The 19,985-nt window shown below is 53.7% G+C and overlaps 1 protein-coding gene across 3 annotated transcripts; it reads left to right on the top strand.

The window, feature by feature from the left end:
- Positions 1 to 2,741: 2,741 nt before the first annotated feature.
- On the top strand, positions 2,742 to 19,979 carry SMTNL2 (smoothelin like 2). Of its 3 annotated transcripts, XM_066610732.1 has the most exons (9): positions 2,742 to 3,118; positions 15,068 to 15,155; positions 16,101 to 16,355; positions 16,700 to 16,750; positions 17,464 to 17,539; positions 18,405 to 18,575; positions 18,989 to 19,106; positions 19,372 to 19,523; positions 19,802 to 19,979. In XM_066610732.1, the coding sequence occupies exons 1-9, from the start codon at positions 2,888 to 2,890 to the stop codon at positions 19,926 to 19,928; spliced, it is 1,269 nt and encodes a 422-aa protein (XP_066466829.1). In that variant the 5' UTR covers positions 2,742 to 2,887; the 3' UTR covers positions 19,929 to 19,979. The 3 variants fall into 3 exon arrangements, with proteins under 3 accessions (XP_066466829.1, XP_066466830.1, XP_066466831.1); XM_066610733.1 differs by lacking the exon at positions 16,101 to 16,355; XM_066610734.1 differs by lacking the exons at positions 16,101 to 16,355; positions 16,700 to 16,750.
- Positions 19,980 to 19,985: the final 6 nt, after the last annotated feature.

Genomic DNA, 19,985 nt, shown 5'->3' with positions numbered 1-19,985 from the left:
TGCAAGAAGCAGGAGGGCCACTCAGCAGAGGAGCTGTGTGCAGATGTTGTCCACACCTGCAGAGACCGTGCCAGGAAAAGAAAGCCCACCCTGGACAGAGGCTTGCAGGAGACATCGACATCTCTCTTTCTCTTGGCTATGTAAGAAAAATGACAAAGGCCAAGGAAGGGCAAGGCCTGCTGCTTAGAGGAGGCAATGCAGGGAAGCAGACCACACAGAGGAGGCCGAGGCACCCAGTCCTTGCTTTGCATCCCACAAGGTGAAGGGGGCCCCACCTCACCACAGCTGCGCTAACGAGACAGGGAAATCACAGTTCAGGAAGAGGGAAGAGACGATAAGGGAACACCTCCTCACTAGCAATGCGCAGAAGTCTCCAAGACCAGATGGATTCTACCCCAGTGGAGGAACGTTCAGGTGTGATCTCAGAGTCACTGCCTGCCATCTTTGAGGGCTCCTGGAGGACCAGTGAGGGGCCAGGAAATGAGCAAATGTTGCTCCTGCCTTTAGAAAGGGGAAAAACGAAGATCCAGGAAAGTACAGACCAATCTGCCTGATGTCAATACCCAGAAAGATACTGATACAGGTTATTAAGTGGACTGTCAGTGAGCACTTAGGCTCCTCCTAAAATGGCAGGGAGGCATATAGCGACCTTGCTATATGCTGATGATGCTGCATTACTTTCTAGAACCCCAACTGGTCTCAAATGAGCTCTGAGGGCCCTGGCTTTAAACTTTAAAGAGAACTCTGATAATTAATTTTCATAAAACCAAAATTATAAGAGACCAAAGACCTACTCTTGGTGGATTGAAAACCATAAAATAGAGCAAGTAACTCATTTTAAATATGTGGGTGTAATATTCCAGTCGAACAGCTCGAGGAGCGCTCATGGGGAACAGGTAGCATTAAGTGCACAGAGAAGTTCCTCAGCAATTCTACAATTTATGTCTGCCAAAGGAGGACAATATTTTCCTGCAGCCCTCAAGCTTTTTCAAGCTAAAGTTTTATCCCAGTTATTATATGGGGCACAACTGGGGCCTGCACCTAATATTAGAACCTTAGAACGTGTTCACTCTAAGTTTCTTCAGGCCGCACTGGGGATGCCTAGAAGTATCTCAAACTCTATGTTGTGATTTGAGACAGGGCAAATTAAGATAGAGGCCAGAGTATGGATAACAATATTCTCTTACTGGTTAAGGCTTCATTCGACTTCCAATGGTCTTGCCCTAATTTTCTAATTAGGACTAATTTTCCAGGATAGTTTTCAACCCAAATGGATTCAATTAACTGAGTCAAAATTGACCTCCCTAGGACTCTCCCAGATCTCCCTACTCAGCCTGGGTATGGAGCAGGCCAGAAGAATTATTAGTCAGAGGGTCATAGATAGTGAACGCCAAAGTGACCTGAGTAGCGTAAGAGGATTTTATATTTCTGAGAACCTCAGGTATCTAGCTATTCCAGTATCCTATCTTCATCATTAGAAGTACTAAAATACAGATGAACTTTTACACTAGCTCGCTGTCGGGGGCTACCCTCAGCGGTATTGGAGGGCCGTTATAAGAAAATACCATATTCTGAGCGATTCTGCCCATGTGCTGAGCAAATAGAGGCTATCGAACATGTCTTATTGAGATGCTCTTTTTATAAAGACATCTGCGCTGAGCTTATCTCCCCATTATTGAAGAGATTATCAGGCCGTACGAGTCAAAATTATACCTCTTTGCTTCTATCGGATGCCAACCCAACCACTACATACTGGGTTGGGACTAAAGATGATGCGTTCCTTATTTAGCCCAGGAGTTATTGACACGTGAGGCTCCTTTATTTACCTGATTGAATAAATTGGATGAATGTTTTTATTATGTTGATGGACTTTAGTTTATTTTAAAAATTAATTTCGCATAACAGGGTTTTACAGATTTATTAACGAACAGTAAATCATAGTTTAATCTTAAAGTATTATTCTGTTGAAATATATGATCAATTTTTTTCCTGCTCCTTTTAAGTTGCCCTTGAGATTGGTTATGACTGTTATGATACGATATGTTTGTAAAGCTGTACTGTTACTTTTACGCTGGTCTGAAACTGTTAAATAAACTACATTACGGAGCACTTAGGAAACAAGGGGTTGATTTCGAGGACAAGTTGTGCCAGATGACTCTCACCCCCACAAGGGCACTGTGGGCGGAGGACACCTACACTTCCACAAGGCATTTGACAGAATCTCCTGTGCCATCCTTGTGGTTGAGAGGGTGGGACCGGACAGCCCTGCTGCAGCCAGGCCCAGCGAGTGTGAGTCCTCGGCTTCGCCTCCACTGGGAGACCTCTCCAGGTGCGAGGGCCACAGAACTCTGGTGGTGGGATGTCGATATGAGGCTGGGGAGGTCCGCTGCTGAGAGAGCCGACACCCCGGAAGACAGAGGCCAGGCCACAAACGACCCCAGCAGCCTCGCTTTTGGGACCCACCCCCTTCCTCTCCGGAAAGTGTGTGCTCCCGCCTCGACGCCCAGGAGGGGCCCATGGCCTGCAGCCGGACGCCCAGCGCCTGGAGCGGCGGCTGCAGCTCCTGCGGGCGTCCCGCCAGCCCCGTTCGCGGTCGCCGGCCGCCCAGGCCGGCGCGCGGTAGCAGGGTCCCGGCGGCGTCGCTTCGGGCCGCGGAGGCCGCACACGGGCCGGGCACGCGCGCCCCCGGGCTCTCGGCCAGGCGCCCCCCCCCCGCCTGGGAGGAGCTGGGCGCGCAGGGGCGGCCCGTCGAGCGAGGGGCTTCCCTCGGAGCGCAGGTGCCTGCAGGGCTCGGCCGGCCGCCAGGCGTGCCGCAGCTGCTGCCGGGGGCGGGGCGGGTCGAGGCGATAAAAAGCCCGACGGCTGCGGGGCGAGCGGGCGAGGCGCAATGGAGGGCGGCCCGACGGTGCGCGAGGCGCTGGGCCGCTACGAGGAGACGCTGCGCGGGGCCGTGCGCGAGATCCAGGCCGACGTGCAGGCCTTCCAGGCGGACGTGCTGCGCTCCCTGGCCGAGCTCCAGCTGGAGAACCAGCAGCTGCGCGCCCGCGTCGAGCGCCTGGCCTGCCGGCTGGACGCGCTGAGCCGCCCGGCCGGCCTGCAGCCGGACGCCGCCAGCCAGGTGAGCGCGCCCCGGCCCGGCCCGCCGTTCCGCCGGGAGGCTCCTCGTCCCGTCGGCGGAGCGGCGCTCTCGGCGAGGATCGGGACGGGGACCCAAGGAGGCAGGAGGGGCGCGGGGCGCCGCTCTCCAGGCAGGCAGCGGGAGAGCCCGAGCCGACGGGGGGGCGCAGGGGCCTTTGCAGGGAACTGCCGAGAGTGAAGGGGCGGGGGCGCGATCCGGCAGCCCCCGCGCTCCTCGGACCGCCCGCGTCCTTTCTCGTTGCTCTCTTGAGATCCGGGCCTTTGGTGTGGTTACCCCCCCCCCCCAAGAGGTCAGGGACCCTTGGCTGCCCAAGCCCAGGTCAGCGGGCGAGAGAGAAAAGCGCTCTGCGCCTGCTCAGTTTCTCGCTATTGGAAACATTTCCAGCAGCAGGAAACTCTGAGCATGTGCAGAGCACCTGTAACGGAGCCCTTGGGAGGCAGGGTGAGGCGAGGTCGTGGCTTTCCAAGGCGTGGCGGGGGTGGGGGGTTTCAGGGCCAGCCACCTGCCAGACCTTTAAATAGCTGAACAGAGACTTGCGGGACGAACCGCTCTGAACCGCTAAGAAATACTCAGCCCCCTATTTGAACAAGTGGGCAGGCTGTTCAGACGATATTCAGCTGAAGAATTTGTTGTCACTGAGGATCCGGCTTTCACTGAGACTTTGGGGGCTTTTCTAAAGCATCTCCTTACATATGCAGCTCAGTCAATAGTATCAGAGAATGGGTTGGATCTTCTAACATTCAAGAAATCAGCTATTCTTCAAGTCTGCAGATTGACTGTTTGTGTTCTGTATGTGTGTGATGTGCCAAGAAAGGTTCTGAGACTGAACCAGTCAGGTGCCCCAACAGGAAGCCCTCAAACAGGGCAGGACAGCAGTGAGTGACACCCCCCCCATCCACACCCCCAACGTGGTAGTTGCAGAAACATAAGAACAACCCCACTGGATCAGGCCATAGGCCCATCTAGTCCAGCTTCCTGTATCTCACAGCGGCCCACCAAATGCCCCAGGGAGCACACCAGATAACAAGAGACCTCATCCTGGTGCCCTCCCCTGCATCTGGCATTCTGACATAACCCATTTCTAAAATCAGGAGGTTGCGCATACACATCATGGCTTGTACCCCATAATGGATTTTTCCTCCAGAAACTTGTCCAATCGCCTTTTAAAGCGTCTAGGCTAGACGCCATCACCACATCCTGTGGCAAGGAGTTCCACAGACCGACCACACGCTGAGTAAAGAAATATTTTCTTTTGTCTGTCCTAACCCGCCCAACACTCAATTTTAGTGGATGTCCCCTGGTTCTGGTATTATGTGAGAGTGTAAAGAGCATCTCCCTATCCACTCTGTCCATCCCCTGCATAATTTTGTATGTCTCAATCATGTCCCCCCTCAGGCGTCTCTTTTCTAGGCTGAAGAGGCCCAAACACCGCAGCCTTTCCTCGTAAGGAAGGTGCCCCAGCCCCGTAATCATCTTAGTCGCTCTCTTTTGCACCTTTTCCATTTCCACTATGTCTTTTTTGAGATGCGGCGACCAGAACTGGACACAATACTCCAAGTGTGGCCTTACCATAGATTTGTACAACAGCATTATAATACTAGCCGTTTTGTTCTCAATACCCTTCCTAATGATCCCAAGCATAGAATTGGCCTTCTTCACTGCCGCCGCACATTGGGTCGACACTTTCATCGACCTGTCCACCACCACCCCAAGATCTCTCTCCTGATCTGTCACAGACAGTTCAGAACCCATCAGCCTATATCTAAAGTTTTGATTTTTTGCCCCAATGTGCATGACTTTACACTTACTGACATTGAAGCGCATCTGCCATTTTGCTGCCCATTCTGCCAGTCTGGAGAGATCCTTCTGGAGCACCTCACAATCACTTCTGGTCTTCACCACTCGGAAAAGTTTGGTGTCGTCTGCAAACTTAGCCACTTCACTGCTCAACCCTGTCTCCAGGTCATTTATGAAGAGGTTGAAAAGCACCGGTCCCAAGACAGATCCTTGGGGCACACCGCTTTTCACCTCTCTCCATTGTGAAAATTGCCCATTGACACCCACTCTCTGCTTCCTGGCCTCCAACCAGTTCTCAATCCACGAGAGGACCTGTCCTCTAATTCCCTGACTGTGGAGTTTTTTCAGTAGCCTTTGGTGAGGGACCGTGTCAAACGCCTTCTGAAAGTCCAGATATATAATGTCCACGGGTTCTCCCGCATCCACATGCCTGTTGACCTTTTCAAAGAATTCTATAAGGTTCGTGAGGCAAGACTTACCCTTACAGAAGCCATGCTGACTCTCCCTCAGCAAGGCCTGTTCGTCTATGTGTTTTGAGATCCTATCTTTGATGAGGCATTCCACCATCTTACCCGGTATGGATGTTAGGCTGACCGGCCTATAGTTTCCCGGGTCCCCCCTCTTTCCCTTTTTAAAAATAGGCGTGACATTTGCTATCCTCCAATCTTCTGGCACCATGGCCGTTTTGAGGGACAAGTTGCATACCTTAGTCAAGAGGTCTGCAACTTCATTCTTCAATTCCTTAATAACTCTTGGGTGGATGCCATCAGGGCCCGGTGACTTATTGATCTTTAATTTATCAATGAGGTCTGAAACATCTTCTCTTTTAACCTCTGTCTGACTTAACTCCTCGGTCAGGAGGGGCCGTTCGGGCAGCCCAAGGTCTGCCCAAGGTCTTCTGCCGTGAAGACAGATGCAAAGAACTCATTTAATTTCTCTGCCATCTCTAAGTCTCCTTTTATCTCCCCTTTCCCTCCCTCACCATCCAGAGGGCCAACCACTTCTCTGGCGGGTTTCCTGCTTCTAACATATTTGAAGAAGCTTTTATTATTCCCCTTAATGTTGCTGGCCATGCGTTCCTCATAGTCTCGCTTGGCCTCCAGTATCACCTTCTTACATTTCTTTTGCCACAGTTTATGTTCCTTAGAAAGGAACATAATGTTCCTTATGTTCCTTTCTTTCCTTATGTTCCTTATGTTCCTTTCTGTCCTTATGTTCCACAGAAAGGAGGCACCAACTGGCCTGGTTGAGAGCGGCTTCCTTCCTCCCAAAGCCTTCTTAAGTTTGTGGCTATAACTGGGAGATCTTCAAGCAGATGCTCTACAAAAGCACCTGCTGGAGATGCTGTAAGAGGATTTCCCACTACAGGCAGGGTGGACTAGATGATCTTATGGTTCCCTTCCAATTATATGATTCTCTGTAATCGCATCCTGTGGCAGGGAATCCCATTAGCAAATAAGGCTTTAACCTGGTCACATGGGTTTCTACTTGCTGGAACTGATACAGTATAAGCCAGATGGAGCAGGAGTGGGGGGTATCGTTTCCCCACCTCTACCGCATTCTCTCCCAGCTTGGTCCACGGGGTAATGGGGCATGGGAGGGTCACCGAGAGGGCTGGAGAGGCCTCCTTCTCCTTTGGGGCCTCTATCCTAACAGGGCCAAGGCCCTTCCCATGTGCCAGTCCGCATGGAACCTGTGACTGCCGCCCTGGGTCCCTTTCGGGGAGAAGGGCGGGATATAAATAAAGTTTATTATTATTATTATTATTATTTTATTTATTGGCTCCTCATTGCTTGGGCTCTGGCTTGGAGATTTGGTCCTTCTCCCAGAGGAGCGGCTTTGGCCAGGCAGCACTGGCTGTGTTGCTTCCCAAACGGAAGGCGGGCAGGCTGTTCAATGGAGAGTCCCCTGGGGCTCCTTCAGCGCCATTCGGCCTCCAGTTGGCTGCCCCTTGACTGACCACATGAGCTCGGAGCCTCTGCTCAACCTCGATCAAGCCAGACTGGGTCCCTTGCCTGAGCTGGTGGTGGACAATAGTCGCCCCAGTGGGGAGGCTGCTGCCCCCAGAAGTCTTCCTGACTGCTCTTGGAATGTGACTGTGCCCCCCTTTCCCTGCTGGGAACAAGACAGGCCCCCAGTGCGGCACTTAAATGCTCTGTTGGAAAGGCCTGTGGGCGCTGAAATCTGGGAATCCCTAAAGGAGAGAGTGCCTCTGGAGCACATACAGAGTACTTTTGTCCCAAAATGGAAGAACTTCCCCTTTCAGGTCCGAAGCAGAGAGCTGAGAGGGCTCTTTGGGGAGCAGCTGCTCTCCTGACAAGCGGAACGTTTCCTGGGGTGCCTCCCTGTGCAGAGCTGCAGTCTGCCTGCTCCAGAGGCCTGCCCCAGTGCAGTCTGCCTCTTCGTGGCCTTCGTGGCCAGGGGCTCTTCCCCTTCCCTGCAGCAGCAGCGGCAGCAGCTGCTCCGTGCTTCACCACCATGCTGGGGCCTGGCCACGGTTTCTGGAGCTCCCTTAAGGGCCGCTGGCTGCATGTTGCCACCCAGGCAGAGGAGGGAGCAACACCTGCAGCAGAGAATCCTCTGGCCTTCCCCACCTGCACAATGAGTGGCTTTTGAGGGGAGGGGCTCAGAGTGGTGGCAGCTGTGGCTGCTGGACTCCTGCAGGAGGACCTTCCAAGGACTGGGGGCACTTCTTGGCAGGCAGCCAGGGCCTCCTGGAGTTTGGCTTTCTCCGTGGATGGAAGGCGCTCACTGCGGCAGCTGTGCCTTGTGTTCTGAGGGGGAGGGCAGTTCCCAGATGCTCTTGAGCCTCCAACCAGAGTTTCCCTGGGTGGGAGTTTTGCCCTCTGGTTTCCTGAGGTGGGGGTGAGAATAGTGTTCTGACTGAAAGGAAAGCATTCTGCACATGCTCAGAGGCACTGCCCGTTTATCATTGCTTTCCTTGCTTGACAGTGCTCTGCTTTGAGACTTGTGTGAAGCCCTCCCCCCCCCACACCCTCAGTTGCCAGGCCACCTTTCCTGTGGGGCTGTGTGACTGAGCATCTGGCATGAATTTGTGCCTTCACACTGGGATTTGGGGACCCCAGGCTGTCTGTCCTGAGTGGGCCCTGAATTTTGGGAAAGGCCTCTCTTTTCTTCTTGCCCGCCTTTCCCCCAGGGAGCTCAGGATGGCGCCCATGGTTCTCGTTCAGCTTTCTTCCTGCAACAACCCTGTGAGGTTGGCTGGGCTGAGACTGGCCCAGTGGGGCACCCAGAAGGAGCTTTATGGCTGAGCAGGGGTTGGACCTTATGCCTCTGACCACTGCCCCACACTGCTCGGAGACACAGAGTTGCCTTGGATGCGAGGGGCTGAACTTGAGGCCAGCCCTGCCCTGCCCCTGGCTGCTGTCGACTGGTCTTGAGAAGCTGCTGGTGTCCGGCTCCCTCACTGACTGTTGTTGAAGGCCTGGCTTTGGCGCTTTCTTGTGATGGCACCTGCTGTTGGCGCTCTAAACCCAGCTGTGACAGGACATGGAGGCATGTGTGTTTCCAGTGCGGAGATCAGGTCTTCAATTCAAAATCCCAAGTGGTGCCTGTAGGTTTGCACCCGAGACTCCGAGTCTGAATTTTGTATTTGTATTGGCAACCTTCAGTCTCGAAAGACTATGGTATCGCGCTCTGAAAGGTGGTTCTGGCACAGCGTCTAGTGTGGCTGAAAAGGCCAATCCGGGAGTGACAATCCCTTCCACACCGGGAGCAAGTGCAGTCTGTCCCTGGCCTGTCTCCCTGGCTATGGGCCTTCCTTCTTTGCCTCTTAGCCTCAGACTGTTGGCAAAGTGTCTCTTCAAATTGGGAAAGGCCATGCTGCACAGCCTGCCTCCAAGCGGGCTGCTCAGAGGCCAGGGTTTCCACTTGTTGAGGTCCACTCCTAAGGCCTTCAGATCCCTCTTGCATATGTCCTTGTATCGCAGCTGAGGTCCACCTGTAGGGCGCTTTCCTTGCACGAGTTCTCCATAGAGGAGATCCTTTGGGATCCGGCCATCATCCATTCTCACGACATGACCAAGCCAACGCAGGCGTCTCTGTTTCAGCAGTGAATACATGCTAGGGATTCCAGCACGTTCCAGGACTGTGTTGTTTGGAACTTTGTCCTGCCAGGTGATGCCGAGGATGCGTCGGAGGCAGCGCATTTGGAAAGCGCTCAGTTTCCTCTCCTGTTGTGAGCGAAGAGTCCATGACTCGCTGCAGTACAGAAGTGTACTCAGGACGCAAGCTCTGTAGACCTGGATCTTGGTATGTTCCGTCAGCTTCTTGTTGGACCAGACTCTCTTTGTGAGTCTGGAAAACGTGGTAGCTGCTTTACCGATGCGCTTGTTTAGCTCGGTATTGAGAGAATGCGTGTCGGAGATCGTTGAGCCAAGGTACACAAAGTCATAGACAACCTCCAGTTCATGCTCAGAGATTGTAATGCAGGGAGGTGAGTTCACATCCTGAACCATGACCTGTGTTTTCTTCAGGCTGATTGTCAGTCCAAAATCTTGGCAGGCCTTGCTAAAACGATCCATGAGCTGCTGGAGATCTTTGGCAGAGTGGGTAGTGACAGCTGCATCGTCGGCAAAGAGGAAGTCACGCAGACATTTCAGCTGGACTTTGGATTTTGCTCTCAGTCTGGAGAGGTTGAAGAGCTTTCCATCTGATCTGGTCCGGAGATAGATGCCTTCTGTTGCAGTTCCAAAGGCCTGCTTCAGCAGGATAGCAAAGAAAATCCCAAACAAGGTTGGTGCAAGAACACAGCCCTGCTTCACTCCGCTTCAGATGTCAAAAGGGTCTGATGTGGAGCCATCGAAGACAACAGTGCCCTTCATGTCCTTGTGGAAAGATCTGATGATGCTGAGGAGCCTGGGTGGACATCCAATCTTGGGGAGAATCTTGAAGAGGCCGTCTCTGCCGACCAGGTCGAAAGCCTTTGTGAGATCTATGAAGGCTATAAAGAGTGGCTGTCGTTGTTCCCTGCATTTCTCCTGCAGTTGTCTAAGGGAGAATACCATATCAGTGGTGGACCTGTTGGCTCGGAATCCACACTGCGATTCTGGATAGACGCTCTCTGCAAGTACCTGGAGCCTCTTTAGTACAACTCGGGCAAACAGCTTTCCTACAACGCTAAGGAGAGAGATGCCGCGGTAGTTGTTGCAGTCACCCGTCACCTTTGTTCTTGTACAGCGTGATGATGTTTGCATCCCTCATGTCTTGAGGTACTCCACCTTCTCTCCAGCAGAGACAGAGGATTTCATGCAGCTCAGTGACGATGATCTCTTTGCAGCATTTTAGGACTTCAGCAGGGATGCTGTCTTTTCCAGGTGCCTTGCCAAAGGCAAGGGAGTCCAGGGCCACGTGAAGTTCTTCTAGGGTTGGTTCACTGTCAAGCTCTTCCAGCACAGGCAGGCACTCAATTTAGAGGTTGGCATTTTCTGGAATGCAATGCTGCTGCACTTTGCTTTTCTCAGGTGCTTGCAAATATGCCTTTGAACAGAACAGGAATCCTTGGGATCATAGAATACTAGAGTTAGAAGGTATCTTAGAGGTCATCTAGTCCAGCCCCCTGCTCAGTGCAGGCAACTGCTACAGCGTCCCTGACAGGTAGCCGTCCAGCCTCTGCTTGGAAACCTCCAGTGAAGCAGAGCCCACAGCTTCATGAGGGAGGCTGTTCCAATGCCGGACAGTGAGTCACAAGACTTCCTTGTGTCCAAGCTAAATTTCCTTCCCCGAAGTTCAGTCCAGTGGCTTCAGTCCTGTCCTCAAGTCCTCTTCCACATGACAGTCCTTCAGACACTTGAAGACAGCTGTCGTCTCTCTCCTTGCCTCTTTTCCAGGCTAAACATAGCCAGTTCTTATAATGTTCCCCACAGGATTCTGTTTCCAGGCTCCCCGCCATCTTCACTACCCTTCTCTGAACCTGCTCCAGCTTCCCATTCTCCTCCTTAAGATGGGGTGCCCAGAACTTGCTGGGATTCCTGGGGAGCTCTGAGCAGTGCAGAACAGGGTGGGGCTGCGGCTTGTCATGACACCTTTGCAGCCCATTTCCATTTTTGCAAATCTCTACCTGGCCGTGTGCAAAACCACTACCAGGTGGTTTTGCACAATAACAGGAGAGCCCTGCTGGATCTGGTCCAAGGCCCATCTCGCTCAGCTTCCTGGATCTCACAGTGGCCCATCAGATGCCTGCATCCTGTCTCCACTTCCTTGCACCTGGTATTTAGAGATAGGCTCCCTCTAGAACAGGGGTGCCCAAACTCCGGCCCTGGGGCCACTTGCGGCCCTCGAGGACTCCCAATGCAGCCCTCAGAGAGCCCCCAGTCTCCAGTGAGCCTCTGGTCCTCCAGAGATTTGCTGGAGCCCGCACTGGCCCATCGCAACTGCTTTCAGTGTGACTGTTTGACCTCTCACGTGAGCTGTGGGATAAGGGCTCCTTCCACTGCTTGCTGTTTCACGTCTGTGATACAGTAGCAGCAGCAAAGGAAAGGCCAGCCTTGCTTTGTTCAAGGCCTTTTATAGGCCTTGAGCTATTGCAAGACCTTCATTCATTCATATAAGTTCATCTTTAATATATTCATTTATGTAAACTTATTCAAATTTTAAATGTAAATTAATTTTTTTCCCCCCGGCCCCCAACACAGTGTCAGAGAGATGATGTGGCCCTCCTGCCAAAAACTTTGGACACCCCTGCTCTAGAACTTATGACTTGTATCCTGTGAAGGATTTTTCTTCCATAAATCTGTCCGATCCCCTTTCCAGGTGCCATCGCTGCATCCTGTGGCAAGGAGTTCCACAGATTATTTGCTGGGTAAAGAAATACTGTCTTTTCTCTGTTCTAACACCACTTAATTTTAGTGGATGTCCTCTGGTTCTGGTGTTGTAGGAGAGGGAAGAGAACATCCTTTCATCCAGCCCATGTATAATTTTTTACATCACAATCATGTGCCCTCTCAGGTGCATTTTTTCTAGACTGAAGAGCCCTGAACGCTGCAGCCTTTCCTCGTAAGGGAGGTGCTCCAGCCCAGCAATCATTTTGGTCACTCTCTTCTGCACCTTTTCTAATTCCACTATATCCTTTTTGAGATGTGGCAACCAGAACTATATGCAATACTCCAGGTGTGACCTTGCCATCTATTTGTACAATGGCATTATATTTGCTGTTTTATTCTCAGTCCCTTTTTTGATTATCTCAAACATGGAATTGGCCTTCGTCACAGTCACCGCTCACTGGATCACACTAGATCTCTAGCCTGATTCATCATAGACAGCTCAGAACCCATCAACATATATGTGAAATTTTGATATTTTTATTGCCCCAATGTGCTTTACTTTATACTTACTTAGTTTGAAGTGCATCTGCTATTTTGCTGCACGTTTCTAGAGTGAGCCTTTTGTAGCTCTTCACAATCCCTTCTGGACTTCACCACCTGGAAAGGTTAGTGTCACCTCAAACTTGGCCATCTCATTGTTTATCCCCAACTCCAGGGCATTTATGAACATGTTGAAAAGCACCGGTCCCAGGACAGATCCTTGGGGCACACAACACTTTCCATTGTGAAAATTGCCCATTGACACCCACTCTCTGTTTCCTGTTCTTGAACCAGTTCCTAATCCTTGAGGGGACCTGTCCTCTTATTTCCTGACTGTGGAGTTTTCTCAGCAGCCTTTGGTGATGGAGCATGTCAAATGCCTTCTAAAAGTCCAGATATGAAATACCCATGGGTTCACCCACATCCACATACCTATTGAGCTTTTCAAAGAATTCAAAAGGATTTGTGAGGCAAGACTTAACCCTTGCAGAAGCTGTGCTGGCTCTCCCTCTGCCAGGCTTGTTCTTCTGTATGTTCCAAGACTTTATCTTTGATGAGACTGTTTACCATCTGGGTTCGCATTCCAGCTCTGCCAGAGATGCACAGCATTGTCCTTAGGAAGCTGTGTGTCAAAGATGCATAGCAGAAGCTAGCGATGCTCTTCTTTTGGGAGGCCAGGCAGCAGGAACCACATAGGCTGTAGGGAGCAGGGAGGCAGCTGCAACAGATTTCAGGCCTATACCTGAGAGGCGTTTCATCCACATCCTCTCTGTCCCCTTCCAAAATATCCTCACCTAGTATATTGTTATCCCACTTTTATGACTGTGGGCCACCAGGCCAAGCGGGAAAGAAGGCATAAGCGTAAGAAATTATAGCTGCATCAGGTTCTCCCAGCTCTCTGGGTCTGGAGAGCTGGCACTGGGTTGGCTGGCTGGCTGGCTGGCAGTTGCTGTTGGAAGTGCCTGCAGTTCCTTCTTCTGACCAGCAGCCTTGGTGGTGCTGTGGTGCAGGGAAGGAATGCCTGGTTCTGCTTCTGCAGAACCAGGAAAGGAAAGGGGACAACCCTTTCCTGTAGGACAACCCCCTTGGATTCCGGGCAGTCCTCACTGTGCATCTCCAAATCGATCTGGCTCTGGGTGCAACTCCCAAACTCGGCCCAGCCTCTTTTGGAGAGGGCACATGACTTCTGGGCAGCTCCGCTTTCTGTCAGATGCAGCTGTGAGTGGCATGGCCGCAGAGCAAGCTCCTCATGCATTCATTGCCCGAGATGAATGCTCTGCCCGTGTCCTCCTGAAAACCTTTTCATTGGGACATTGAAGGGACTGGCCCAGTGCAGGCTGTCTGCAGCTATGGTGGTAGAGGTCCAGCCTCTGCTTGAAGACTTCTGGTGGGGGAGAGTCCTGCACCTTCCAAGGCAGCCTGTTCCACTGCTGGAGAGTTCTTGCCACCATTGCATTCTTCCTTGCATTTAATCAAAATCTGTCGTGTAATCCAAGCCCATTTGTCCTGGTCCAACCTTCCAGAGCAACTGAAAACAAACCCACTGCATCCTCCACATGACAGCCTCTCGGATATTTATAGTTATCGTGTCCCCTCTTAACTGTCTCATCTCCAAACTACAGCCTACAGGGCCCCTCACCCCAGCTGCTCTCCTCTTGAGCAGCTAGCTCCAGATCCTCAGTATCCCTCTTAAACTGCAGTGCCAAGAACTGGACCCCACATTCTCGGTGGGGTCTGGCTAAAGTAGCACCATGACTTCTTGCAGCCTGGATACTTTGCTTCTGTTTATGCAACCTAGCATCACATTTGCCTTGTTTGCTGCGGCATCGCGCTGCCGTCACATCTAGCTTGTTGTCTGCTAAAATGCTTTTCACACATAGGCAACGATGTGTCCCCAGTCTGATATGCGTGCTTCTGATTTCTCTTACCCAACTGCAGAACTTTATGATGTTGAAGTTCACTTTGTGTGTGTTTGCCCTGCTCTCCACCCAGTCAAGATCCTCTTAGGTCCTGTTCTTATCCTCTAGGAAAGTGCTCCTCAAGCCATCTGGCCTGGGGACCAGCAATTTTCCCCCCAGTGTGCCAGGAATGGGTGGCTGGGTGTAATTCTCACACAGGTACATAGCCCATCAGCTCCCCCCTCCTGCCCGGCCTTGTCCATCTGTTCCCTGCACCTCCACTCTTAAGCCTCTCACTTCCCTCTCCTTTCCCCTCGTCCCGTGCCCCACTGCCTTCTAACTTCTTACCTCACGAGGTTGGCATGCCAAGCCTCGCAACATCCACACCCTGCAGCAAGTCTCGGGAGACTTCATGACTCTGATCCCTCCAGGTATCCTCAAGTGCTATGAACCAGTCCACAAGCCAGCCGGTAGACCCACCCAACAGCAGCATCATCCAGCCTAAACCCCAGAAGTGCACTGCCAACATTCAGATTCTTATGTCCACTCGTTTCCCCGCCCCCAGCTAGTCTCTGTCACACAAGGAGACACGCTTTGCCTGGCAAGGCCTGTTCTTGACACAGCCAAGCTGGATCTTGGCAGTCATACCTCCCTTTCTGGACAGGTGCTCGAGGGTCTGCTCCCACACCTGCCCAGGTGCCATCAGGCTCTGCAGTACTTTTGCAACTTTTCATTGCATTTGAGGGAATGTTGTAGTTTCCCAACAGCTCACACACAGTTGTCTTTCCTTTTTGATGGGCAAAGGTGGGTTTGAAGGTCCATGCAACTTCTTCAAGAATAGCTGTGAAAGGTCAGTGCTTGTAACCCTCCTCTCCCCTCCCCCTCCCCCCGTCCTCCTGTCACTTTTGCAGAGTGCGGACTTGGAGGCTCTCAGCGATTCCAAGGGCAGAAGAGCCTCTGATTCAGCCTTGGTTGAAAATGGACACCAGCTGCCTGGAGGTAAGAATGCCAGCATGACTGGCAAGCACCTTCCCGCTGTGCCCTGTCTTGGCCCTTCCAAGCCTTGGGCTGATGCCTGTCCAGGTTCTCACGGTTGTTGCATGGTGCCTGCCAGGAGTGAAATGGGGCTGCTTCCTTGCTGCAGGGAGCAGGCTTGGGATGGGCTTCTTTCTCAACTGCCAGAATGACACCTGCCTTTGCAGTACATCGTCTTGTCAGTGGAAGGCTGGCAAGCAGCCCAGGCAAACCCTCACAGCTTGGCAAAAGGCCTTCCAGGGAAAACGCTCTCGTGGGCAGCCAAACAAAGAGCCTCGCAGGGTTTTGTGAGACACTCTCCGGCCAAATCAGTGACGTGTAGCTGAGCAGCTCTGAGGTCGAGTGGCCAGTCAAAACCTCCCTGGCTTGACCCTCAGCTCCGTGGGTGAGCTGTGACCTCCAGCCTCGGGCTTCCTGCCCCCACCTGCAGCGTGGGGACAAGAAGGCCAGTGTACAAAAGTGGTACGCAGCATTTGCACCTTCTTCCCACCTGCCCCATCACAATTGTCATGTGAGACCTTGTACAGGCCCCACGCAGCGGGTCCGGGGGCATCTCTGGAGATGCTGCAGTAGGGCACTCGGCCTGCTCTGGAACTGTCTCCAGGCAGTCCCGTTCCCTGGCCCAGAGCCAAACCTCTGGCTTGGAACAAGTTGCGCGTGAGGCGGGCAGGTCTCTTCCCTGGGGCACTTCTCAGTTGCGCATTGTTGTGCTGCTGTTGGCTGCAGTCCTAATCTTTGGTAACGAAAAACTGCTGCAAGTTCCCTTGAGTGACAGCCCCCCACCCATGCCCAATGAGTGAAGCTAGAACCGGAAGTGCACTTGAAAAAGCAGCACACCATTGCAGACGCAGCCAAGCCCCTGGAGTGGGTCCTGGAGGCTTTGTCTCACTCTGCTCTACTGTGCCCCAGGCCCAGCCAGGCTCCCTCCGGAAACAGCCCCCTCCCAGCACCGGCCCCGTTCTCCCCTGGAGGCCCACGCTCCGGCAGTGTCCCTGCGGATGCCCCACCTTCCAGTGACTGCCGTCACCAGAGTGTCGGAAGCCTTTTTGGGAGAGACCAGTGCTGGCTCCCCTCTCTCGCCAACTGTGCCAAATGCCCCAAGTGGGCCACAGGAACAAAGTCCCAGCAGTAGCGAGATACTGTCAAAAACATCGAGTCAAGCAGGTAAGCCCAGCCAGATGCCCTGCATGCCACCTGTCTCTGGGCCATTGGGGGGCCCTGGAGGGCTCCTACAGCTGCAGGGGCTGATTAGGTGGAGGGGGGGACCTTGCACAGGCTGGGACCCTTGGAAAACTGTGTACCCAGCAATGGGGAGAGCATGCTCCAGCTTCTCGCAGGAGTCTTTTCTTCCTTCCCCCCTCAAACCACACAAAGAGGCTGAAGGGAGCCCAAGGACAGAGACATGCGTCTCCCTGGTGCCCCCCCCCCAGGCAACCTTCTGCCTGCCTGACAATCTTTGATTCTTTGGTTTGTGTTAAGAAGTCTGAGGCCTCTCTTTTCTCTCCCAGTCATGAAGAGCTGGACCACAGGTTCATCTGTGAACACCACCAGCACCTCTGGTAAGACAGCCTCTCGGAAGAGGGCTCCCTTTCCTGGCTGTGGCTGTGTGATGGAGTGAACTTGTGCTCCACTCTGGAGGAGCTGAGAGACTCAGACCACTTGCCATGCCTTTGCAGGTGCCAACTGAAGTGACTGTTTTACCTGGCCTGGACCTCTTGTCACACTCTTGTCTTTCACTCAGGGAGTGGCACTGTGCAAGGTGCAATTAACTGATGGGACTGCTACCAGAAGGGATAGCCACAGGCTAAATGGGATGAGGCAAATTTGCAGGGCCCGGCAGTTGGCGCCAAGTGGCTCTGACAGTGAAATGCAATCACCACGGTCTGGGACAAGGCATCTGTGACTACCTGCTGTGGGAAGCGGCAGCAGCAGGGTGTGGGCTTCCTGCCCTACTTGTGGGATTCCCACTGGGGCAGCCGGTTGGGTACAGTGGGAAATGGGCCCCACTGTGGTCGGATCCAGCCACTGGGCTCTTCAGGTGGTCCTGGGGTAGCAGAAGACCAGATGGAAAAGCCACATCTTGGCGGTGCTCTGGACTGAGCTGTCTATCTTTTCCATGCTCCTTTCCTCTTGCACCTCAGCTGTGGACTGGTCCTTGGCCTGAGGCCAACGAAACGCGGAGCCCTGCAGAATCCCTCGACCTCCCTGCTGGAGTGAAGCTGCAGAAGGGTCCCCTGGGAGAGAATTAATATCTGTTTCATTTTCTGCACAGAAAAATTCTCTTCCATCACCAAGTCAGTGTCGATCCTGAGCTGTGAGACCGCAGGTGGAGGCCAGGCAAGCAGGAGGTGAGCCCATGTGAATTGACACTGCTTGGCCAGTAGGTTAATGTGGAGCTGTCTTCAGTTCTCGTGGAAGAGGGTGCCTCTTTTCTTGTACCTATGGAGCAGTACAGGATGAAGGACTCCCAGTTTGGCAGCGACACTGCTAAGGTCTTGGTGTCTCACATGCAGTCCTATCCGTATCTACTCAGAGAGGAATTCCACTACCCCTGGGGGCAGGGGGCTTGCTTCCAGGAAAGTGTGCATTGGGTTGCTGCCTTAGTGGACCACAGGCTCAAAGTGAGCCAGCAGTGTGACACAGCTGCAGCGACGGCCAGCACCTGCTGGGCTGCCTGAGCAGCGGCAGAGGCCAGCGCATGATTTTGCTGCGTTCTGCACCAGCCAGACCTCGCTTAGCTTCCTGCATCCCGTTCGGGGCACCCTGCTTGGAGGAGAGCATTGCTCAGCTGGAGCAGGTTCAGAGGAGGGTGGCGAAGGAGGCGTGGGGAGGCCTGGGAGCCGAGTCCTGCCAGGAGCTGTTGAAGGGGCTTGGTGTGCTGGGTCTGGAGAAGAAGGGCCATGACAGCCATCTTCAAAGGCCTGCAGGGCTGCCATGCAGGAGGGCCAGGCTCACCCCAGTCCTGCTGGTTCCTGGGGGCACGACTAGGACCAGTGGATTGGACTGTGGTAAGGAGACATCCAGAAATGAGGAAGCACTTCCTGACTTCAAGGGCTGTCTGGCACTGGAACAGCGTGCATTGTGGGCGCTCCCTCATTGGAGGCTATCTGGCCACTGTGGCAGCAGTTGCCTGCAGGGGGCAGACTAGATGGCCCTTTCCAACTCTTGCATTCCAGGATGACTGACTTTACTGACTCTGCTTTGTTTTGACAGTGTCGCAGACAGCCAGCTCCACATGGCTCCCAAGTCCCACTCCCCGCCTCCTACCGTCCACCGGCAAGTAGAGAAACGGAGGGAGCTGGTGCGGTCTCAGACGCTGCCTCGGGCCTCCGGAACCCAAGCCAGGAAGGCCCTCTTTGAGAAGCTGGAGCCGGACAGTGGGAAGTATGTTGCCCCCAGGCCCAGTGGGGGGGGGGAGACTAGGCACAGAGCACAGCAGGTGGGGAACATGCTTGCTCCATCCTTCCCTGCCTGGGCCCTCTTGCGGAGTTTCTCCCCATCGCAGAGCATCTGCTTCAGGACCCTGGGTGGGCAGTGGAAGGCACTAGATCCCTGCACTAGAGCTTGGGCTCCCTCCTCATCTGGCATTTGAGGCACAGTTGAAGGGTGTCCCTGCAGCAGAGATGGCTTTGCTGATGCTGCTTTCTAGGGACCAGAGCAGAAGGGGCAGAAGCGCATCCTGAGTGAAAGGCCGGCCGGGTGTGGCTGCATCTCTTCTGCCGAGCCCTGTCAGTCTGGACTCCTTGCATGGAGGGTTGGGCGAGGTTCAGTCGCTCAGCCCCTGTTCCTTGGTCCAGGGGGAAAGGCGAGGCACGAGCCAAGCTGAAGAGATCCCAAAGTTTTGGCGTTGCCAGTGCCAGCAGCATCAAGCAAATCCTCCTGGAGTGGTGCCGGTCCAAAACTATTGGCTACAAGGTAGATAATGCCCCCCCTTCCAGCCCCACACTGATATTCAGTACCAAGCACCTCACAGCTCCTCGGAGGGGGTGTCCCGGGGCTTGTGGAGCAGAGCTGCTTTTGACAAACGGCCACTGCTGGGCTGCCATCAGAATCCGGGGGGGGGGGCAGGTCTTGCACCTTCCTGCTCTGTTCGGGTTTGGGGGGGGCATCCAATGGCCTGCTGCTTGTGGACTCAGTGAGCCTGACTTGTTGTGCCCCCTTTCCCCACCGCCCTCCACAGCACATCGACCTGCAGAACTTTTCCTCCAGCTGGAGTGACGGGATGGGCTTCTGTGCACTGGTACACTCCTTCTTCCCTGAAGCCTTTGACTATGACACGCTGGACCCAGCCCAGCGCAAAGAAAACTTTGAGCTGGCCTTCACCACTGCAGAGTAAGGACAGCCTGGCTGGGGCCAGGACTAGGGCAAGCTCCTTCGCTGGAGCTGGCTTCTGGGAGGGGCGCATACAAGACTCCAGGGGAGAGCCAGGTCGCCCTCTGGTGCAGGCATGACAAAATGCACCTGAAAGGACACGGCCACAAGTGCCCCTGGGGTAGGGAGAGGGGCACATGCCCCCACGCCCTCAGAAGTCAGGACCCATGAGGCCCCCACAGCTGCTTCCTGTGAGGCCTCCCTAGCCACAGCCCTTCAGCTGCCTGCCTCCCTTCTAGGAAAATGGCCAGCTGTGACCGCCTGATCGAAGTGGAGGACATGCTGCTGATGGGCCGGAAGCCGGACCCCATGTGTGTCTTCACCTACGTGCAGTCGCTGTACAACCACCTCCGCCGCTTTGAATGAGGACACCGCCCCCCCCCAGCTGTGCAGGCGTGGTGCCGCCTCGCTGCCAGCCTCTGC

This window comes from Tiliqua scincoides, chromosome 16 (assembly GCF_035046505.1).
Source record: "Tiliqua scincoides isolate rTilSci1 chromosome 16, rTilSci1.hap2, whole genome shotgun sequence".
NCBI lineage: Eukaryota > Metazoa > Chordata > Lepidosauria > Squamata > Scincidae > Tiliqua > Tiliqua scincoides.
This window is presented reverse-complemented; position numbering and strand designations above follow the sequence as displayed.